The 24,858-nt window shown below is 35.7% G+C and overlaps 1 protein-coding gene across 2 annotated transcripts in view; it reads left to right on the top strand.

The window, feature by feature from the left end:
* The window catches only part of dsf (nuclear receptor dissatisfaction), a 189,342-nt gene that overhangs the window by 87,613 nt on the left and 76,871 nt on the right, over window positions 1–24,858 (top strand). For both annotated transcript variants that reach the window (XM_081732404.1, XM_081732403.1), the window contains exons 2-3: window positions 8,471–8,551; window positions 13,786–13,947. In XM_081732404.1, the coding sequence (XP_081588530.1) occupies window positions 8,471–8,551; window positions 13,786–13,947 (243 nt within the window). The remainder of the gene's footprint in view (window positions 1–8,470; window positions 8,552–13,785; window positions 13,948–24,858) is intronic.

Below are 24,858 nucleotides of genomic sequence, written 5' to 3'. Positions count from 1 at the left end.
TGCTTGGTCCTGGGCTTGATTCTTAATCTGTCGAGATAGTTCCTCGTTTACCTTAGCGAGCTGTTCAGCTTGATCCTGTGCTTGGGTTTTAATCTGCCGTGATATTTCCTTTAAAACTTCGTACATATTGTCGGATGACTTTGCTACGGGGTTGTCTATTGTTTCACTATCGGTACTCGCCGATGGAAGAAAATTGGGTTTTGTGAGATGTTTTCTAAAAGTGTGAAATACTTGCAAACTTCTTCCTTCTTAAGACCTTGACATCGGGCAAGCGATGAGTCTTCTCTATTGCAAATTGACAATTCGTGGTGAAGCAATAGAAATAAACGAAACCAATCATCATCCAATCATATCTTGCAGCCTGGTTTCCGGAACTAAGATGATGTGACATATTGTTGTGCAAACAGAAACTAAAAGCCAATTACGTATGCTACGAACTGTTATTGGAAACGAAGACTGCTGCAAAGAATGTGTGATTTTTTTGTTCATTACCACTGCCTAACGCTGATTTTAGTCCTAGCATTAATTTTGACAGATTAGTACTGTGAATTTTGCTTCGTAATGTGCGATGTGGAATTCCACACCGTCTTTCAGCTTCTGAAAAAGGCATCCCATACGTCTGGATTGCTGTTTTCTTGGATTTCCCATTACAGATCCGACGCATGGATCCTGTGAAATGAAAAAGAAAAGAAAGAAAAATGAAGACATATAGATAAATATAGAATATGTATTTCTAACAGCGATGCGATTAAAGCAGAAACATACATGTATTTTAATCCATGGAGCTGCGAGAAATTTACCAATAAAGTATTAGGGTCATTTAGGGAGATGTCGACACTTTTAGGGTCTGGCAAAGCTACTGATCACATACGCACGCAAGAAGAAACATTTAGTAAGTAGAAGGTTACTGTCGATTCTCAGTGACAAGTTGCATATGCAGAGAAGTTAATTTTGGCTGTTGTAAAGGAACCAGAAGCCTCTAAAATAGGCACATACAGTTTTATTTAAGAAAAAATATCCATGTTATAAGTTTCAGTAAGACAAAAGTAAGGTATAGCGGTAAGGTATAAAAATAAGGTATATGTTGATGAAAGGAGGCAAAGAATTTGTATTATGATAGAGTGTACCCTCTGTATGCATGTGTGTCAAGCTGACATACATTGATTGTTACAATGACAACTTGTACCAGCTTTTGTTGATCAATGCATTTAGGCGATAATTCGACAGTGATTGTAGGGAGATTTTGACGTGTAGTTCCTTTGTTATAAGGAAAGTCATCAGACAAAAGGACTACCGTCTGGTTCCTCTTAGTTAGTGTATACATAATAGGTTTAGGTTACATAACAAACACGTTTTGGGTTATTGACCCTCTTCTCTTACCAAATACAATCTCAACTCCCGATCCTTACTTATTCACAACTCTGGGTCATTTAGTTCAGTATAAACCTAATGGTTTTAGATTAGCACAATACATGTGTCAAAGATCCTGATATATTAAAGGAAGCTTCTAATGCTCCCACTACAGAGTACTCAAAATTGTCAATTATTAATGTATCTTTCTTCAGCAGTTTCAAAAACAATTTCAACTTATCTTACGATAACTTTGTTCGTAACCCTGGCACAATATTGTGAAAGATTATAAGAAAGTCATTTTCAGTTGGAAGAAATCAGCCTCTGTTGGATTCTTTGCAATATGTATTCCGAAAATGATTGTGTTAAATTGTGATTTTTGATTATTGATTATTATGCGTAGTGAAAAATTGAAATACAATATGTTGAAAACAAAGTTTGTTATTAAGGAGGTTACATTGTTTCAGTGTTACTGTACAGTATTTTAACTTAGTTGTAATGAATTGCAGCAAAGTTTGCAAATAATTCATATGTAGATAGTAGAAACCTTATATCTAGTATTTCATTGCATTTTATGTTTGTTGTAAAGGACACCGTTTTCAAAGATGTGAAGGATTTCATTGCTTATATAGTGTCGACATCCCCCTTAGTAAGTGTCGAGTTTTCCCGCAAGACTCCCAAAATCTACTGATCCATACCATTCCGTTTATGTGTTCTTGCATTTGCAAGTACTGCATTCAGGGCGAGATTTTGTGTTTTATAACTAGGGCAAGAATTATTGTCACGTATTATCGCTTTTGTAGAGTAAAATTATTGTAACCTTCAGAGTAGTGTCGAGTTGTTGCTTAACGTGTCGAAATGTCCCTAAATGACCCTAAATCCATAATTTGTTCATCTAAATAAAAGCGATATGGACATACGATTTCAATCAGCAGACTATTATAAAATATAACACTGTACATACTCATAAAACCAAGTCAAAATATTTTCTCTGTAGATATAGAGTTGCGGATAGCAGCGGTAAGAGTGTGGGTAATTAAATAATAATAATAATAATAATAATAATATCAGATTAGAAAATGAAAACAGTACAGTGTAGTTTTTCCATTTTTAGATTTACTTTTAGCAGTTTCTGCTTAAAATGAAAGAAGTTTCCAAAATAGATAAAATGTAACTGAAATAAAATATTTCAGTTTAACGTCCCACGATTATTCCGTTTCGGTTAAGGCAGACGGATGATTAAGACAAGTGAAAGACGATGGAAGAATTGATGGAATGAGAAACTGGGAGGAAAACGGGAGTACGTCGAGTAAACCCACGGACACGATGTTGTCCACTGTAAAACTTACTTCAGCGGGGATCGAACCTAGGACCACACACACACCAGCGGTAAGTGCTGTACCACTGAGCCACCGTATAAAACATTAACTTGTATCACAGAATGAACCCAGTACAGTGGTATTTCCTGTGGGGGATCTAGAAAGTAAAAACTGGGGGGGGGGGACCGGAACCTAAACTATGGTAGGTATGTGATGAGTTCACAATTTTTCAGGCTCCTGCGGAAGTTTTCAACTTAACCTTCTCCCGATCGATATTATGTCTAGGTTCGACGTTGGCATTGTGAACCTCAAGTATTATTTTACTCATTGCATAACAGAAAAACAAAAATTTTCCAATAAAGAATAAAAGGCAACGCTTGCTTTAACCTTAAATATATATATATATATAATTAATAGCTTCAACTGTTTTTATTACTCAAAAACTGAGGGTGCCTAGGTCCCCCGACCCCGGTCTAAATCCGCCACTGGGTACTTCCATCATAGATATACAAAATGATTGTTTAGAATACGAAACAAATTATGTTGTTTATCGTGCAATAGATACTGTTTAACTGTTGTGTACCAACACAGAGAAATACTTTTCGATTCGTGGATCAGCAACATGCAGGAAAACCTTTTACACGTCATTCCCCCGGTCATTTGTGTGATCAACGCTTGAAACAACCGTGTTCCTGTGAACACAGCAACCGAGAGAGGAAACGAAGAATTAGAAAAAGATTTTTCCTTGTACACACGTGCAAGAGCGCGCGCGAGAGAGGGAGGGCATGGTTACAGGGGACTGCGGAAACTCCCAGAGGCGTGTCCGGTAATGGGCGCTGCCTCCCCTTTCCCCCCACAGGGCGACGTGGAGGAAGTTAATTGGTTCGTGGGTATCGATTCTCGTTGCCTCGGGCTGCCTTGTACAGGAAATGGGTACAGAGTTAAGCTTTTGACGGTTGGCGGCGCGAATCAGCCACAGATCTACAAAAAGCTGCAAAAGTTCTTCCTTATTCTCTGCTGGACCCCTCCCCACAAACAAGTTCTCTATTCTCTCGCTTGAAATGTTATGTGGAGGATTAACACAGGATCACAAGAGCTACAGTCAAAAGGTCGTTACTAATATGAACAAGGAAATAGACCAGTTTATTTTCAGATCTACTAACAGCCTATATTTTTAAAATAATAACACGTTAATAATATTGCATCTATCTCCTTCATTTTAGGTGTCTTACGCCTAGGAGTGCAATAAGGGATAATACCAATTTACTGAAGAACATTTTATCATATCTTTCAATCTATCTAAAGATATTATAAAAATGAGAAACATTTTGTTTCTCTCATCATCACGGAAAAACGAATGAACCGTTCGAAATGAATTTTATTTAACCTCATTGACTTGACACCTAGTCTTCCGTTGAAAGCGCTGCTATCGGTTGAAGAAATTCCACTCCCTTTCGCTAAGGCTCTCTCGCTTAGCAACAGCTGAACCCTTATTGGCTCAACGTGTGGATGTGTCGAGGGTGTGAGCTTTAGTTCGCATTTTTACCACGGCTCAAGACATTTTGGCAGCACTATAGTATTGCGTTTTTGTCACGTCATTTTGATCAAATGGCGAATCCTAAGGGGATAGGCTATCATCATCATCATCATCATCATCATCATCATCATCATCATCATCATCATCATCATCATCATACTATTCAACTCTTATTTGGAGATTCTTGCTGCAAATGAAAAGCTTCTATACTTCATCTTCAGGTACGATTTGTCTGTTTCGATATCTCCCATCAATTGTAGTCCCCTTCACCTCTTCCTTCTTTTTCCTCCCATCTTTCCTCTGCATGGGTCTACCGTATATACAACACATACATTTGCACAGGGTGACAACTTTCGATAACTATAGACCTATTATGTAAAATAAATATTTCTTGTTGGAAACAGACTTCATGATGTTGGTAGTTAAATTTGTTAAGCTGCCCACCTATTTGAATATTACATTCATAAATCATGTTTAGGTTGCATTAGTTTAAGGTCACATGGACAATGATACAAAGCAAATGGTCAAACAAATCCCAGTGTGAATTGCTTGATTGTTGTCAAATACAAGAATTCAATTCTCGAACAGTAGCGAAAAACTGTCCCATTTAGTTAGTTATCACAGTATTCATATGAAAACTAGTCTTGTCTTTCTCACATACAAGTTCCTTATCATTGAAATGGAAACAAGTTTTAAAAAAAACTAACAGATCTAGAACGAAAATCAAGAAACAAAGATAAAAGATCTAGTTGCACAGGAATTGCAAACTAATATATTGAGATTGAAACTCGATATTGAATTCTATAAAAAAAAGGATTACCATCTTTCCTCTGCAAATGTACTTGCTTTATCTTTCACTATCATAATATATTTATTATTTAAAGAAAGACAAAAACAGACACAACGAGATTATATTTGTAGTATTAAAGCTTTTCTGAGTGCGAGTGCACTTTCCCTCCCCTTCGTTGTTCATGATGGAGAAGCATACTTAAAATCGTCGCTTTTAAGATTTGTTCTTTCTGGAGAAAGGGGCTGCAAATCACGCCACTGCGCGGGGTCGCAAATTGCCTAAGGTTGACCCTGCCTGCCATCATACCCTCTAGCACAGTAATTCTCAAAGTGGGGTCCGTGGGACCTCGGGGTTCGCGACGCCTAAAAATTAAATCAAAATATGTTGTAATGAAATGGAACTCAGAGCTGTTTTGCAAGAAGTATTTTTTCAGTTACTAAAAAGAAAGCAATTAGAAATTATAACTACATTTGTAAATTTAAGTGATTTCCTACTTTATTAAATTTCTACCCTGAAACTGGTAAACTGTTATATAGGAGGAATATGCCTTCTTTGTTAGGGCACTTTTTCAAAAGCAGTTGTACATTAACTGCATGACGCTTAGGAATTTCATGGATTTCATCTTCAAGTGGCGGAAAGCCCCCACCACTACCACCAATTCCAGATTTTTAAAAAAAGTAAATGTTAATCATTCCTGTGCTTATAAACATCAAGCCTCCCACCCCCAGTCTGGGATTTCTAAAAAACGATGAGAAACCCCTCCCAAAAATATGTCTCTAGGTCCGCCATTGCGAGTAACTCTTGATTCAAATTGGTTTGCGTGTGGGCTGTGAGTATGAAGAGTTGTCTAAAAAGGCATAGCAACATTTGATGCCTTTCTCTACCATTTACTTATGTGAGTAGACCTTTTCTGCTCTTTGTAGTATTAAAATCTTAAAGCGAAATCGTTTTAATGTGGAGTCGGACCTAAGATTGATGGCGACAAAAATTATACCAGATTTGAATGTGATTAAACACAAAGAATTTCATTCCTCACATTAGTGACCTCACATTTGAGAACGTTGTATATCAAGTGCATTTCCTTATCTTAAAAAAAAAAAATGATTTTCAGTCGAAAGTTTCTGTATTTTCAATTGAAATTTCGTTCACTAGAAAACAATCATGTATCTTTAGAATAAATTACCTATTGCATTACTTTCTTGATCTTCTTCTTGTCAATAGTAATTCTAATTAGTATATTTTTAATAACATGTGAAATTTCAAATATCATTGCAAGGAGGTCCACAAGTCACTTCCCGAATGAAGAAGGGGTCCGCGTTATGGGAAAGTTTGAGAACCACTGCTCTAGCACGTCCCTCAACATACAATTCCTTCTTAAGAGTCTTCATCCCGGCGAAATTAAAATACCGCTAATTTTACAGTAATTTTGTGATATCTTCAAATAGATAAAAGATAATTGAAATATGGAACAAGAGCGCCCTAGACAATATTATTTTGCGTGAGGTACCGTTATCATAAGTCACCTAATGGCTTTCCGTTTTCAGCTGTTTAGATACGCGAAAATAAATGCCGATTTTCAAAATGGCTCGAAATCGAAAGCAGATAAGTGAGTCGGGATAACGGTTTCTCATGTAAAATAATATTGTCTAGGGCGCTTTTGTTCCACATTTCGATTATCTTTTATCTATTTGAAGATATCACATAATTACTGTAAAATTAGCGGTATTTTAATTTCGCCGGGGTGAAGACTCTTAATGTCCCAAAATTCCAACTAGTTTCTCTTCCTCTTCTTAATAATATCTAAAATCGTTCTTTTCTCCCATACCATTTCTAATACTATCCCTTTTGTTTTCCGCTCAACTCAGCTAATCCTCTCCATTCTTCTTCACACGCACATTTGAAAAGATTCCAGTTGTTTTTCATACGAAGTTTAGAATTTATTTGTAAAAAATATGCTCCTCAAGTTAGGAAGATGGTACTGTACATAAGAGCTCGACCACTAAGCCAACGTGTTCCAGAGGAACAGATTGTAAAGAGCAGCGGAAGTCAAAAGCAACCTCACGTCTTCACATAAGACATATCAACGACAAATATATAAATAATCTTTGCTACAACTTAACAATCTTCCCCCATCCATACGAACTATAGGCCCTATTATGATGGGAGAACATTTTTGAAAGGCTGCAATGTTGCGGAGAATTTCGCACCGTACTTGGAAGTCAATATATAATTCTATGTTATGAAAATGATATCTTACACATATATATTCTGGAATAAAATGTTGTTTGTATCCTCCTGAAATGACATATGTATTCTGTTCCGATACTTTGTTCACTTCAGTTTCCTCAACACCCATATTCATAACATACAAAGGGGAAAGCGAAATATCGGTTTTTCGGTTTACCCCCAAAAGCAATTTTCGGTTTTTATTAAAAGAACAGTTTTCAATCCTTCCTTACATAAATCTAATTAGATTCACATTTACAAATAACCCAGTTGTTTTTGACTCATATAGACCACAAAGACTATTCTATCTGTTTAATAGAAGATACAGGGTGATCCAATAAAAACTCCCACTTTTTGATCTTTTGTAGCGCTGTCATTGGAAGGACGAGAGCTGTCGCTTCCGCTCACCACTCTCCTACCGTTTCAACTCGTCATTATGGTTTGGTCTCCTCATCATGCGTAGGCAGTCGAAGTGTTTTTTAAAAAGTAGAAGTTCTTTATGGCACTGCAAAGAGCTTTTTGCTTAAAGTTTGCTATTCCACGTAAAGAAAATATCCCTGATCGGAAGAGAATTTTCGGGTTCAGCGTATAACTGAAGGACCTAAAAGTGATCCTACGCCTGAGAATGTTGAGGCTGTGAGACAGTATGTTTTGCAGTGTCCTGAATATTCTTCAAGGAATTACACTGCAGCTGTTAGTCTTTCTAGGAAGTGTAAGAAGAATTTTCTAGAAAGACCTACAGTACCCACAAACTGTTTCCAGTAGCATTTTATATTTCTGGAGAAACAACTTTCTCTCTGTAATACTTCTTGTTTTATTAGCTTTTAAAATATTCGGGGAGTTTTGTTGGATCACCCTGTACAACTGACAGTTGGTTAGGCTACTTGGCATTTGAATATGTCTTGGATTTCAACCGACTTTTAATGTATGACGTAATAACCATTTATCTACAGTGTCCATTTATGAAAGTCATACGTGGTCTTTATATATATCAGGTCCATAGTCAGCATCATAAGAATGCAATCAAAAGCTGACCAAATATACTACGCGTACTTTACTTTGCTCAATAACAACCTAGATCTCCTTTACTTTTAGAGAGGTATAGTTAATTTCATACTAGACCTAATGAATAAAATGTAATTTCACAGATACAATAATAAGATATTAACATATTATTACAATTATTAAGCTTATTCCTATATAGAATAAAAATTATACTGAATATGTTCATGTTTATTTTTATTCTAGGAGATCGTCTCCTGGACATTCCCTGCAAAGTCTGCGGTGATCGAAGCTCTGGTAAACACTACGGCATCTACAGCTGCGACGGTAAGTCTTTAAAAAGTATTCCTTAAGATGACACCACTTATCTTGTTTAGGGAAATAGGCAGACGTGCTCTTTTAAATATTGGCAACACAAACACACACAAATGCAGTTTCAAAAATTCTTACGCTAGAAATTCAATAGAAATCTTTCTTTTAGTTTAACGTTTCACAATTATGTCCTTTTAGGCTAAGGGAGACGGTTGATTAAGGCAAGGGAATAATCATTGGAATAATTAGTGGAACGAGAATGAGGGAGGAAATGGCGTGTCCTAAGAAAACCCACGGACACGATGTTGTCCACCACAAACTTATTTGGTCGGGGAAAGAATAAAAGACCCCACGCTACAGACATCTACTACTGGGCACCATGCCTCCACTCTGAATAAAGTTTTCAAAGATTTCGAAAACATCAGATGAGTCTGGTACCGTAAATTGTTTACTTTATCGCCTATCGCCTCTTCATATTTTCTCATCAGCCGATGGATTGTTTTCATCTTTTCTTCATCAGCCAATCTATCTTTTTTCATCAGCAAATATATATTTTTTCGTCAGCTGATCTATATTTTTTTTATCATCCGACATATCTTTTTTCACCACCCAATGGATTATGTTTTCATCAGCCGATCTATCTTTTATCATCAGCCGATCTATCTTTTTTCATCAGCCTATCTAACTTTTTTCACCAGCCAATGGATCATGTTCTCATCAGTCGATTTATGTTGTTTTTTTTATCACCCGATCTATCTTTTATATGAGCCGATCTATTTTTTCATCAGCTGATTTATCTTTTTCATCAGCCGATCTATAATTTCTCATCAGCCGATGGATTATGTTTTCATCAACCCATTTATCTCTTTTCATCAAACGATGTATCTTTTTTCATCAGCCGATCTACCTTTTTCCACCAGCCAGTGGATTAAGTTTTCATCAGCCGATTTATCTTTTTCATCAGCTTATCTATTTTTTCCATCAGCCGATCTATCTCTTTTCATCAGCCGATCTATCTTTTTTCGTCAGCCGACCTATCTTGTTTCATCAGCCGATCCATCACTTTTCACCAGCCGATGGATTGTTTTCATCAGCCGATTTATCTTTTGTCATCAGACGATCTACCTTTTTTCATCAGCAAATATTATATTCTTCCATCGGCCGATCTATTATTTTTATCAGTCGATTTATTTCTTTTCATCAGCCGATTTTTCCTTCTTCACCAGCCAATGGATTATGTCTTTATCAGTCGATTTATCTTTCTTCATCAGCCTATCTATCTTTTTCATCAGCCGATCTATAAATTTCTCCAGCTGATGGATTTTTTTTATCAGCCGATTTATCTTTTACATCAGACGATCTATCTTTTTTCATCAGCCAATATATATATATTTTTCATTGACTGACCTATCTTTTTTCATCATCCGATCTATCTTTTTTCATCAGCCTATTTATCCTTTTTCACCAGCCAATGCATTATGTTTTCATCAGCCGATCTGTTTTTTCATCAGCCGATCTATCTTTTTTACCAGCCGATGGATTATGTTTTCATCACCCGAATTATCTTTTTTTCATCAGACAATCTACTTTCATCAACCGATATATCTTTCTTCATCAGCCGATCTATCTTTTTTTTCATCAGCTGATCTATTTTTTTCATCAGCCTATGGATTGTGTTTTTGTGTCACTCTTCCCTGTGGCTGCCTTTGGTTGGACAACTAAAAAACCAGTTGAAATTGCATTATTTCGTTTGTTACCTGTTTGACATTAAAAATTCTTATGCTGTGTTACTTCGAATTTCGAAACAGGACGTTCACAAATTCGATTTACTCAAGATTTTGTTCAATGCAGTTTTCAAGGAGGATAAACTTTTATTCGAATTATTCAATATTCCAAAATATCCATGTCCGAATTAACAATAGTCCACTGTAATACGTGTGTATCTTAGAGTTTTGCACATTTATTAAAGTTAATATTTACTTTTTACACCACATCATTCAGTTATTGTTTTATTATGTAGACATATATTTACTGTTTCTACACTGGTGTTTCAGTTGCTTTCTTGGTGATGAATCGTAAACTCATAAATATATTTTTAACTTGCTGTAAAGCACCCTTCTTTGCTCGTGTTAATTCAAAACTTGTATTAAGAGGGAGAAGGGAGAATGTTTTCATTACCATTCTATTTTCTGAGTAATTATCCTATACTGTTATGTATGCTTGCATAACAACGATGTAATTTGGGTTGCATATTGACAAGACGTTTTTAGTCGTAAAATTAAAAAAGAAACGTGCATATCTTATGATCTTTCCCGATTCCCCTGGGCGGGAAATTGAAAAAATAATTCTTCGCACACATTACATTTACTGAACATCTATTCATGTACCAAATCTAGCGGCTCTAGGCCACTACTTTCTATGCGAAAAGTTGCTAACAGACAGACAGAGAAATCGACATATTATTTTATCTTTACTAAAGATGTAAAGGTGGTGTCTTGGATGTATGAGAGACACTGTAGTGTAGTGGTTAGAGTTGGACTCATAGTCCCATAGGTCCGGGTTCGATTCCAGTCCAGTGCTTCCAATTTTCAGCGTCCACCCAGCGTCGTGAGGCAAACTGGGTAGTCACGTGAATAAAAGACTTAAACGGCCACTGGGTCCAGAGAGTTCGTGATGCGTCTGTTAGAGACAAGGTGACGCAGCGTGCTGATCATGTATTCGTTGATAGGATAGACGTAGTTCAGACGGTCGCCAACAGGTGGCGTTGGAGCGGCACAAACCCACAAGGGTTGTTTCGCCAAGTAGTTCGGTTCAGTTCTTACACGGGAGGATCCCGTAAGTTGTCGCTCAAATCTGGTTGCCATATAGCACATCTGATAAAGCATCATGAGAAATGAAAATGAGCAAAATTTAAGGTGTTATGGACCAGAAGAATAGGAGCTACGGAGCTTCAAAATTGGAATATCCAAAAAATTATATCCTTGAATTATGTACGTTTAAAGTAAATATCTAGAAAACCGTTAGAGCAGTCAAAAACAAAGTTGCACAATATAATGAGAACAAAATGCCCTATCGGAAACCACAAACGTTGTAGCCTTATGACAAGCAGTGTTGCGAACTCAGCATAAAAATATTTTGTTTCAAATAGTACCATACACAAGTGTGCACAGATTTAAAACGCACTATTATCACTAAACATAACAGTGAAGTGTGGTGGTACAGTGTTTAACACTGTTGGAGCTACATATGCTGAAAATGTACAATGGGGAAGTCTGATATGTGGCAAAACAGGGTAATAAAGGAATGCATTGGAAAAAAAGTGACGGATCTGCACTACACTTCCGTAGCCTCTGTGAATAAGCAAACAACTCGCGAAAACAAAATGATACAAGCTGGGAAAGAAACACGTGTTTTCTAATTCTGTAAAATGATTCTTCAGATTATCTTATCAATATTTGGAAGAGTAGTTTCTTGTCGTAGTCTTTCGTGTTAAGTGACATATTATTTTACTTCCTTTCCTACATACCATATGATTAAATTTGTACACTGTAATATTACCATATTCACATTGGAAATATAATTATTTTATTACTATCTCATTTCGTTTTTAGTCGGCCGTGTGATCTAGAAGGCTAGGCAACCAACCGAATAGGGATGCGGGTTCCAATTCTGCCTCGGACATTTTTTTTATACTTCTCACCTTACATTTCATTGTTATCTTCCTATGTCATAGTGGTTCGGATCGCATTTTACATTATAGGTCCCGTCCTATATAGCTTCGGAGCTGACACAGGACATTAAAATGGTATCACTCAATTTCGTTTTTCAAATGCATCTATATTTTGTAACACTACTGACATTTTGCTATGTTATACTATCGGTGTTATGCATTTGAACTAAATTCATAGTATGAGACCCAGATTCCATCATTACCATCTGTTGTCGCATATCAGACTTCTCCATTGTACATTTTCAGCACACGTAGCTCTAACAGTGTGTAACACTGTACCACAACATTTCACTGTTATGTTTAGTGATAATAGTGCGTTTTAAATCTGTGAACACTTGTATATGGTGCTATTTGAAACAAAATATTTTAATGCTGAGTTGGCAACACTGTTTGTGGTTTTCGATATGGCATTTTGTTCTCATTATATTGTGCAACTTTGGTTTTGATTGCTTTAACGGTTTTCTAGATATTTACTTTAAACGTTATAATTATATGATCTAATTTTTTGGATATTCAAATTTTGAATCCCCGTAGCTCCTATCCTTCTGGTCCATAGCACCCTAAATTTTGCTTATTTTTATTTCTCATAATGCTCTATCAGATATGCTGTATGGCAACCAGATTTGAGCGATAACTTGTGGGAACCTCCCGTGTAAGAACCGAACCGAACTACTTGGCGAAACAACACTTGTGAGGCTGTGCCACTCCAACGCCATCTGTTAGCCACCGGATGAATTATGTCTACCTTCTCGACGAACACATGATCATCGCACTGCGTCGCCCTGTCTCTTAACAGGCGCATCACCAGTTCTCTGGACCCAGTGGCTGTTTAAGTCTTTTATTCATGTGACTAACCAGTTTGCCTCACGATGCTGGGTGGGCGCTGAAAATTGGAAGCAATGGACTGGAATTGAACCCGAACCTACGGGACTATGAGTCCAACGCTAACCACTACACTACTGTGTCTCTCCTACATCCAAGACACCGCCTTTACATCTTTAGTAATGATAAAATAATATGTCGATTTCTCTGTCTGTCTGCTACCAACTTTTCGCATAGAAAGTACTGGCTTAGAGCCGCTAGATTTAGTACATGAATAGATGTTCAGTAAATATAGTGTGTGTGAAGACTTTTTTTTTTTTAGAGTGAAATGCTTAAAATGTACTTTAGAGTATAATTATCACATACCTCCAACTGTGTTTTTATCATGTTGCTTTGATTAAAATATGCATCCTCAGGGAGATATAGAGGGTTCAAAACGTGTCCCAAAAAGTATGTTACGGTTTTTTAATCTTTACTTTCATTTAAGTGGGAAAGAGGGTTCGAATATTTTGCATAAACATTTTCCATAAACCTATTGCCTATAAACAATATTAAACGTTTTGTTAGCGGGGTTGTATAACATTCCAGGATATTTACGTTACTCATAGACTGACACTTTTGTATTAGATAGGATTATCTTATTTATCATCCAAAATTGTTTATTGTTCGCTGTATGTGTCGTCTGTTCTTCTTACAGGTTGCTCCGGTTTCTTCAAAAGAAGTATCCACAGAAATCGTGTTTATACTTGCAAAGCGCAGGGCGACTTGAAAGGCCGCTGTCCCATTGATAAAACTCACAGGAACCAGTGTAGGGCCTGCAGACTTAAAAAGTGCTTTGAAGCCTGCATGAACAAAGACGGTGAGTAGCAGTTTCCCCATTACTTTCCAACTTAAAAAAAGAAGTTTTATTTTTATCTTCATCAAATATAACCAAAGAATTAAACAAGATGATTTTGGCTCAGTGGTAGAGCAGTCGCCTCTGATAAGTGATGATCCTGGTTCGATGCCAGCTCTGCCGAGACCGCGATCGCTCAATGGTAGAACGTTCACCTCTAGTGCGTGGACCGCTAAGTGGACTTTGTGGTGGACAAACACCGTATGTGTGTGTGTGTGTGTGTGTGTGTGTATTCTCGTGGTCCTTCCGTTTCCCTCCACTTTATTCATTCTATCATTTCATTCATTTCCCATCATCAACGTCTCCTTTAGCCTAACCGGTATAATTGTGGGATGTAACATTTCATTTGATTTCATTTTTCTGATCCCAGCTCTTGTCAATTAGACATTGTGGTATATAAATATCGTTTGCTTGAGTTCCCTCGTGTTTTTTTTTATTTCCTCCAACTTTCGTCATTTCACCATTAGCATAGACTTTATCATCGCCGCCTCCTTTAGCCTCGATGCATATTCGTAGGACGATAAACTAAGAAAAAAGAATTAAACAATAAAGTGTACAACAAGTGATGTTTAGAACATTCTAGAGGTGGTGAACAACAACATATCAGTATAGTTTGTTTGTATGTTCTTTGCTTGTTGATGTCTAGAGTACATTTTCGACATGAATTTTGAAGTACGATCACATTTTTGAGTCTATATGACACATGAATCTACAGTTAAAAGTAGAATCGGTGCCACCGTAAGGCGTTCGAAATTTCCTCATTGGAATCGAACGCGGGACCACGTGCACTGAAGACGAGCGCGGTAGCAACTAGATCAGTGGAGAGGACATCATAACTTTATTCATAACACTAGCAAGCCTACAATTTATACCTTAAATAATTTATCTAGTCTTCTTACAGAATGATTTGAAGAAGCATATTTAATTTAAATGAAATGAAATCTTTGAGTTTTACGTTCCATGGTTATGCCGGTTAGGCTAAAGGAGACGGTGATGATGAGTAATGAATGAAATGGTGGAATGAAGAAAGTGGGAGGAAAAGGAAGAACCCCGAGAAAACCCACGCACACGGTGTTTGTCCACCACAAAGTTCACTCGGCGGGGGCTGGGATCGAACCCGGGACCCCTAGCACCAGAGAATATTTAATTTAGTGTGAAACATTAAGTAGAACGTAACTCAAGGATGTGAAATCCATAATATGGATAACAGAAATTTATAGACACGGATATACGAGGTGTGTTCAAATAAAGTCAAACGAACTAGCGCGCCAACCGCCAGAGGGAGCGCGCTGCGGCTACTGAGCGCACCTAGCGGCAGGTTCAGACAGCAAAATGCCATTTACCTTGTTTCGCTGTGACTGTTTGTCGCCGAGCTACAGTCTCTGAAGTGAGTACGTGCACAAGCTGTTCGTCGGATTAATAATTAAAGTGACAATGAAAAAGTTTTAACGGAGCAGACTACTAAATATTTTTCAAAAACTAAGTTTTTCTTTTGCCTGTTTTTCATAAGTGAAAAGAGATAATGAAAAGTAACTTACCACAATAATAGACAATGTTATTCTACACCAGAAAATACGAATCGGAAGAATAATCAGTGTTGCCATCCATAGATATGACAGTGTGGCCAAAATTTGAATTACCCAAAAATTTTGGTTAAGTCAGAGACTAGAAAAATAAACTCAACGGTAATTGATAACTTATCACAATATCAGCGTTCTTTGTTAACTACTATTTAAATAATAACTATATTTATTTTGTAATAATTTACATAAGTTTATACAAAATAAATAAATTATTACAAAATAAATGCAAATAATATTTAAAAAGTAGTTAACAAGGATCACAGATATGATAAGTCATCAATTACCGTTTAGTTTATTTTTCTAGTCTCTGACTTAACCAAGATTTTGGGTGGTTCAAATTTTGGCTACACTGTCATATCTGTGGATGGCAACACTGATTATTCTTCCGATTCGTATTTTCAGGTGTAGAATAACATTATCTATTATTGTGGTAAGCTGCCTTTCATTATCTCTTTTCACTTATGAAAAACAGGCAAAAGAAAAACTGTTAGCTTTTGAAAAATATTTAGTAGTCTGCCCCCTTAAGAACGACATGAATGTGTGAAATTTGGCTACAAACTTGGCAAAACGTTTACAGAGACATTTCAATTGCTTTTCATTCATTCAGGGTTTCCTCGTGCAAACAAAGCACGCATGAGTTGGTCAAAGATCAAGATTATGTCGTGTTTTTTGATTGGAAAGGCATTGTCTATCATGAATTTTTATAACTAGCCGGAGTAGACATTTTCCTGGTCCCCAAACTTAAAATAACTTTGAAAGGACATCGTTTCCAACTCATAGTGGATATTCAGGACAATTCGGCAAGAGAGCTGCACACAATCCTAGAAAGGGCGTTCCAGGGGGCTTTCCGAAAGTGTAAGAAACGCTGGGAACGGTGTATTGCCAGTAGAGGGCACTACTTTGAGAGAAACAGTGCTTAAAATGTTGTACAATGAGCAATATTATACGAAACGTTCGGTTTCTTTTTGAACACACCTCGTAAATACAATTTTGTTTAGACAAATTAAGAATCAATTATAAGTGTTACAGGAAACTTGGGCTCTGGTCTGCACCTGAAAAAATATAAGATGTGGATTAAAGTTCAAAGAACAAAAGTCTTTCTCTTCGTTTGATAAAACAGGACATTTTTTCTACTAAAATATTTGTGCAATTATTAAATATATTACAAACTATCAAGCTACGAAAATGAATCCGAAGGCTGAGAGCCTTCTTACGTTTGTATTCAATTATAGTGAAGACGGAAAAAATGGTACTCCTATATCACAATGTCTCGTGTTTGTAATTTTTAAAAATACTTCCTGTTTTCATTACTGTTAAAGAGGTTGGTATGCTAGGTAAAAAAGTTAAAATACTGTGCTTAAATTTTTTCCCCCTTCTGGTTAATTAAAAATAACATTTTTCTCGTTATCTCATGTACGTTCTCTTATGTATCTCGTTAAAAAGCCCAGCTTTGGCAACAATCCTATCTCCAAGCGGTTACAACAATAATTATATATTTTTTAATATTTCCATGTTAATGAAAAGAAGCACCATTCTCCATGCGTTTAATTAACTTTCAAATGTGAAAATATGTTTTGTTAGCACCAGATGACGTTCTTTTAATCAAGCTTTAAATTAAAGGAATATTGTTTATTCTTTCTCGTTCGCATTTTTTTTTTATTCATATAAACTCTATTAACGTTTTATATTCAGTGTTTGGAAAATTAAAACATAAAAGTTTGATTAACTTTGCTAGAGGTTGCTTTATTTAATCACTATACATATATATATATATATATATATATATATATATATATATATATTCATAACATTCAAATTACTTAAAATATCGATTTATGATCCTTCAAAAGCAGTGTAACATATTACTTCATTAGTTTGCTAACCATTTTTTTTTAAAAAAGGCGTATTAGAAAGAAGTTATTTTTCGCTATAACTTTTTTACAAAATTACTTTCTGAACACCATGATTTTTTAACAATCAATGGCAAGTTTTTCTTTCATTATTTTTTAAAATTATTTTTCTCCTCTCTTCTCTGGTATTATAAACATAAAAGGTAGCTTTTTTTTTTTATTTTTTTTACATTTTTTGTTGTGGACAGTATATTACAATTTGGATTGTATAACAGACTCATGTACATAATTGTTAGGAGAATCTCTCACTGTGGGGGAGTTTATCTTAGGACAAGACAAACAGTAAATAGAATCTATTAGATAACAGTATATTTGCTATTTTTTAATGGCACCGTTATGCCAGTGGTAGAGCGTTCACCACTGGTGCATGGATCGGAGATGGAGTGGGTCAGTAGGTCAAGTGGCTGAAGATTTATGAGTGGGTCGTGGGTCAACAGAACGTGATCCACTGCTACTCACCACCCACCATGACCTATTCTGACCCACTCTGCTCAGTGCATTGTAGACAGTATCTTTTGAACACTGGTGACTTTGTCTAAGTTTTACTTACAAGGCCTCTATTTTTCTTAATTTTTCATTTTTCTCTATTTACTTACCTGAGATGAGTATGTCTAAATGACAAAAATAAATTCAGGCACTTTTGGACATTGATATATGTAATTGTAATAATAGCAACAAGACTTACTACTTGGCTTTGGAGAGACTGTCAAATTTTACAGTGCCTCCCTCCCCTGCTTTCCGTTGGCCTATTTTACCTTGCTTTGGGACTTTCAAATTTCATCCTATTTTACACTGAAAAGTATCTGTAATTCAACAAGCAAATAATTATATATAATAATTAATTTAACAAAAGAAACATTGACCAAAGCTTAAAACACACTTTATTTTAAATTATAATAACGGTTTCGGATATCTAACATATCCTTCTTCAGACAATATCGAAAATAAATGAAAATACACACATATATATAGTCATTGTTATCAAAACATTTAAATTCTTTTAACAGACTACAGAGACAAATATAGTTATTGTTGTACTTTTTTCTCCTATGTGCTGAGGCCTTCAGCCAATCTCGTAAGTCTTCTTGTTCACTTTCCAACTATCACGTTCCACCATTTTTGGTTCTTATAAGAGCCTTTTTTCTCTATGCTATCCAAACTTTCTTATCATAATTCATTAATAAGTAAGCCTCCTGTCCAGTTCATCAGTTTATCTCTTCCTACCTTCTTTATCCAATCTGCTTCTTTCCACTTCCTTATTATCATTCTTTTCTCCATCTCCAATACTTCCGTCTTATCCCAATTAATTCCGTGATTCGTCTCCTTATCATGTTTGTATATGGCATTGGTATCTTTCTTCCTACTAACATCATCTTCATGTTGTTTTAATCTTTCTTTCACTCTCTTTCCTGTCTCTCCTATATATGACATATTGTAGTCCTCACACCATACCCTGTAGATGCGTGGGTCAGTGTTTCTTTTGTTAAAATAATCAATCCAAAGCCATGGATAGTCTTACTATAATAATTAAATTGTAATTCATCGTAATTTAGCCCATGACAAACACTTTACCATTTTATATCGTAATGGTCAGATCCACCGGTATTGTAATAGAGCGGTGCTTGAGCGATTGGCTGTAGAAATTCAAACTCCGATTATAATTATTTCACATCCTTGTTTTATTACAAGTGTAAACTCTCTAATCACTGGAGAGGAGGGCGTGGATCATGGGTCAGAGTTGATGATGAATTTTGGTGAGTTAGAGTGGGTCACATTGGGTGGTGTCTCGTGGGTCAGACTGGGTCACGGTAGGTCGTGGGTTAGTGTGGATGACGAGTGAGTGGGTCATGGGTCAAATTACCATCGGCCCACGCCATCTTAGTTGTGGTTCATGTATTTGAGTGCGCTCCAGTGTAATCGATTAATTAACACATGTTTGCATGTTCCCGGCCTCATTTCCTGGCCAAGTTGTAGGAATGTAAGATGTTGACTCAGCACCATGAGACAACTGTGAAACTACACCACTACGTGAATAAAGAAGCTGCGAATTCGAGTCTAGAAGGCCAGAAATAACAGCAATTGGAGCTGGTTTCATAACCCAATTATATAAGCCCTACGGCCGATATAAGCCTTTGAGAGCTGTAACCTCAAAGATATAAGCTTAGCGTAAATGTCTCTTACATCATTCAAATTTAAAACGGTATTAAGTAATTAATTAATATTATAATACGTATTGTAAAACAAACGAAATTACTTCCAGTTCCTTATATATCGTATTATATCTGTTTCTTCTCACCTAATGTCAATATACAACGAACTGTCACTGATTGTTTACCATTACATTTATTTAGATTTATTTTTGTTTATACTTCCTTGACAACCATTTTTCTTTTTTGTGTGGCAGAAATTGTGTTACGCATGATCAATATAAATAAATGATTGATCATTCCAAGTATTTCTTCTAGGGATGCGCACGAGACGAGTCGAGACAGGATTTTCCTGACAAAATTCGAGTCGAGACACGGCTCTTCCAATAGAGAAATATACAGTTTTCGAGTCGAGACATCACTTTTACATCACATTTTCGAGACGACACAGCCACAAATCTTGTCTCGTGCGCATCCCTTATTTCTTCTATTCAAGTTAGTGTAATGGTTTTATTTCGCAGTAGTTATAATTTTATGTACTTCTAGTGCAGTAGGTCTCAAAGTAGCATCAGAGAGTTTAACTGGGATAACCCGCAAGACATTTTCTATTTATTTAGGTGTTTATATAAAATGCTTTGTCCAGCAAAATCTGTACACAAAAAAGGAATGATGATCCTAATACAATATATTTTAATTTTAACACAGGTCCTAACATAACAATTATTTTAATGTATTATTTCGACACCAAGGGTTCAGTGTTGTGGTTAACACAGATCCGGTGTTACCGGTTTGATACACAACCAGTGATAAGAGTAACACCGAGGGGTTGTTTAAAGTACTTGGTAATTGAACGAAGGAACGCAGAAAGCAGAACACTGCCACGGTATTCTTTCAACATATGCCCTGCGTTGTTAGTAATAACCAAGCTCATGAGGCAAGCTATTAGTGTTCTAATATTGACAACTGAATTAATCGTTAGTGATCATACAAACCTTCTATTACCAGAAAAACAATCACTTAGCAAATGTTCACAATCGTCTCAATATCCCATGTAACGAGTAGATACAGCTATACTGTAATATTTTTAGAGTGTAGCTTGCCTTGGACATCACATATATACAAGTAACTGGACATCGAGAATTTGTATTGATTTTATATTTTGCTATGAGTAAAGCTTTTTACGGTATATTTAACGTTTATACCAAATAAAAGTAGTGGTTTATACTTTATGTAATCATTTACGTAAATAGTTTTGAAAATGAGTGAATTTTCTGACAAAATTCACATCAACAGGACTGCTGCCACCTGTTTTTGATGTTCTTATTTCGTTCTCGCTGTATTTCAATCTATAAAGACCATTTCAGATAGTTGATTTTTCCGCTACCATTTTAATAATGTTCTCCAAAATTCAATGGATTTAAAGAAGTACCAGATGCCAAAATTTAGTATACTTAGGGTAACACAGAGCCATTGTGTGGAACCATTTTCTTGCTCTTAAAACTGACCTAGGTAAAGGAATAAAGGAATGCCAAAATATGATCAACAGCATGTTGATATTTCTACATAAACTATATGTTATTAATAACATTCCATGCAGCATGCTGAACGCAAGTTGTTAAGATGTTAATATCAATAACTATACAGTTTTATTCGTCAATGGTAAGCGAAACTTTCCATTTGCTAAGAACAATGTCTTAGCAAAGGTATTAGATTTCCATCAAAATCCTGTGTAGCCCACAGATACTAATTTTAAGCGCCACATTGCCTTCGAATGATATCATAAATATCTCGAAACTAATATTGAAAATTTGCATTAATTTTTATTTTTAGCTATGAGCAAAGCTTTACTCAGTATATTTAACGTTTATACCAAGTAACGACCAAAGTATTATATTTTCTGTAATCTTACATGAAAATAATTTTCTGAGCGTAAGCCTTATGAGTTTTCTGACAAAAATTGCATGAGTAGAACTGCTGCCATCTGTTTTTCCCATGTTCACTATATTCCCCCTTGTTGCCGACTATATTTCTTTTCTTTTAACCACTTATATATAATTTATGCCACGATTTTTTTTTGTAAAAGTAGTTGTTTGGAAACTGTATACACCAATGTTGTTAACAAAAATTACTCGTCATGCCAAATATTTGATTTATCGACTACAATTTTAACATTTTATCCAAGGTTTTGTCAAAAATTTATAACAACTCTGGTAACACAGAGCAATTGTGTTGAATTAAAGCGGACATTTTTTACTGTGTACGTATGAGAAGTTATTCGCCATCACTTTATTCATTTCGATTAGATTTATCGATCGGTAAATGCCTTATCTTTGGATATTTTTTTCGTTAAACACTAATAAAATTACAGATTTTGTTCTTAAGTTATTTTTACGAACATCAATTACATACACATTTCTAATTTCAGCTTTCCAACATAAGGATCCCCCCCAAAATTTTTCCAACAATAGCGCATTACTGGAAAGGTTGAAGATCGTCTTTCTATTATTCAGAAAGAACTTTTAACAATGTATTATAATGTGATGACAATATCTCCCTCTATCAGGCAAATAATAATCTTCCAGAGAGTATGGGATAAGGCATTCTATAAAGTTAGTACACAACGCAGAACTTTGATCTCACGAAGCTCAACCCTTTGTCAAAGTTGCAGAGTTGGAAGCGATCGAAGGCTTTCTCGAGGTCCGGGCGTGTTGACGAAGGACTCCAATCACGCAAGTCAAATAGAGCGTCTAATGGATGTGCCACAGCCGTGTTTACCAAGACTTCTTGTCTTCTGCCGTAGCCACCAGCAAAGTCTTCAGGGCTCACAGCGACTCCTGCGGGTTCATGGTAAACAAAAAGGAAACGAAACCAGTTGGAATATTCATGAGATCACAGCAGTCACATTCCTTTATTACGGTCAACAACCATAGAGATAGGGATTGCAGTTCGAGAAAAGATTTTTTTTGATCGTACTTTCAACAAACGTACTAGAATCGTAATAATCAATTCAAGGAGGTACTGGGAATTGAAGTTATTTCTTGTTCTCAAATAAAAGCCTAGAAAGCTTACTGCGAATCAAGTTCAAGTTTTTATTGTTGTTTTGTAGAAGTAAAAGAAAGAATAGGCTATAGGAATTAAGTTTTTGTTGTTGTTTCATAGGAACATAACAATAATAAGCTTCTGAGAATCGAATTTAATATTTTTACTTATTTTGTAGAAATAAAAGCAAGAACAAATGACCGGGAATAGAGTCTAAGCTTTATTGTTATTTAATAAAAATTAAAACAAGAATAGACTGTTTGGAATTAAGATCAAACTTTTGTTGTTATTTTATAGACAAAACCAATAACCAGTTACTGAGAAAAAGGTCTCATTTTATTCTTCATTCTTATTCTATGAGGGCTAATCCCAAAATAATTACGATCGCACGTTTGGAAAAGTTAACTACCTAGCTCTATGGCCTATGGAAGCCGGAGGTTCAATGCCGCATTTACAAAAGCTTTCCTGTCTTTAGAAAACTGGATCCAGTTTCTACTTTGAATTTATATTTCTGTAAGGTCCATCTTCATATTATCCTTCCATCTGCGCCTAGGTCTTCCTAATGGTCTTTTTCTAATTCGATTTCTAACTAAAATCTTGAAGGTATTTCTGCTATCTTCCATTTTGACTACATGACCTGCTCTCCTGACCCTCCTAGACTTAATGTTAGGTAAACCGTTTAAATTATGAAATTTCCGCATTCCCCATTCTCGTTCGTCTTGGATCCGAATATTTGCCTTAGAATTTTATTCGCCTGCATTCTTCTCTTAAAGTAAAAGAGACCATGTTTCGCAAGAGTACAGTACAACAACCATGGATATCGTTTTATATATGTTAACCTTCAAATTCCTCGACAGAATTTGCAACGACAAAAGATTTTGAACTGAATAATAACACGGATTCTCTGCTTTCAGTCGACATTAAGTTTTTGTCGTCTGTTCAGTTGATCCTAGATATTTGAAAGTACCCAATTTGTCAAAAGTATTACAAGTATTTGATTTTTTAACGTATCCATAATTTGCAATATTACCGTCACGGCGAACTTCCATGTATTTAGTTTTTTCTGCATTTACTTCTAAACTCATGTTCCTACACGCGTTTAACAAAACCTCTGTATTCCTCTCTATTATCCACATATAATCCCGACATTTGTAATACACAAAAATCTAAATAAAATAATTTCGCTTCTCTATATCCGCAAGTTCTCTGTAACATATATGTCATTATTTCTGGGAGATACATTCATTTGAATACGAACAATCGAGGTGGTTAACACGAAAATAGAGGGAAACGAAGTGGTAGTTGTCATTAAGTACCTTTGCTTGTAAAACCTTTACCGAAACTTCGAACTGCTCGAATACTCGCCCTTATTCTCCAGACTCGAAAACACGCCCCAGCGACTTTTATCTCTTTCCCCGGCAAGAAAAATCTCAGGGGTGAGAAATTTGATTCTGATATTGAGATGATGACTCTCGAATCATTTGGGGAGGGGGGCAGACAAATATTTTTTTCTAAGAATATTCAAGATTTAGAAAAAAGATGGACTAAATATATTGACTGGTTAGGAGGCTATATAGAAAAATAAATATAATTTTAAACCATAACCGTTGTATTACATACTAGTTATCATTATTTTTAGATCATTCCTCATATAGAAATGAAAGCAAGAGTAAGTTATTACTGGGAATCAAATTTTTCATTGTAATTTTGTAGAAATAAGTGCAAGAATAGGCTACTGGGAATCAAGTTCAAGTTTTCATTGTTATTTTTTGTAGAAATAAGTGCAAGAATAGGCTACTGGGAATCAAGTTCAAGTTTTCATTGTTATTTTTTGTAGAAATAAGTGCAAGAATAGGCAACTGGGAATCAAGTTCAAGTTTTCATGTGATTTTGTAGAAATAAGTGAAAGAATAGGCTACTGAGAATAAAGTGTTTTGTTACTTTATAGAAATGAAAACAAGGCTAGGCTAATGAGAATGATTTTTCTAATTATTGTTTTAAGCGCAAAAAGCAACAATAAGCTACTGGGAGCAAGTTCAAGCTTTTAAAAGTATTTTAAAGAAAGAAAAGATAGATTTGAATCGAGACAACTTCGAGTAATTCGGATGCTACCTCCAAAAGTAAGTTCTGTCTTATACAGTTGGACTTCGATAACTCGATTCTCGATATCTCGAATTCTTTGACAGCTCGATTTTT

The sequence above is a fragment of the Thermobia domestica genome, chromosome 1 (genome assembly GCF_964235325.1).
Source record: "Thermobia domestica chromosome 1, izTheDome1.hap1.1, whole genome shotgun sequence".
Taxonomy (NCBI): domain Eukaryota; kingdom Metazoa; phylum Arthropoda; class Insecta; order Zygentoma; family Lepismatidae; genus Thermobia; species Thermobia domestica.
Note: the sequence above shows the minus strand (reverse complement) of the source record. Positions and strands in the feature narration are given on the sequence as shown.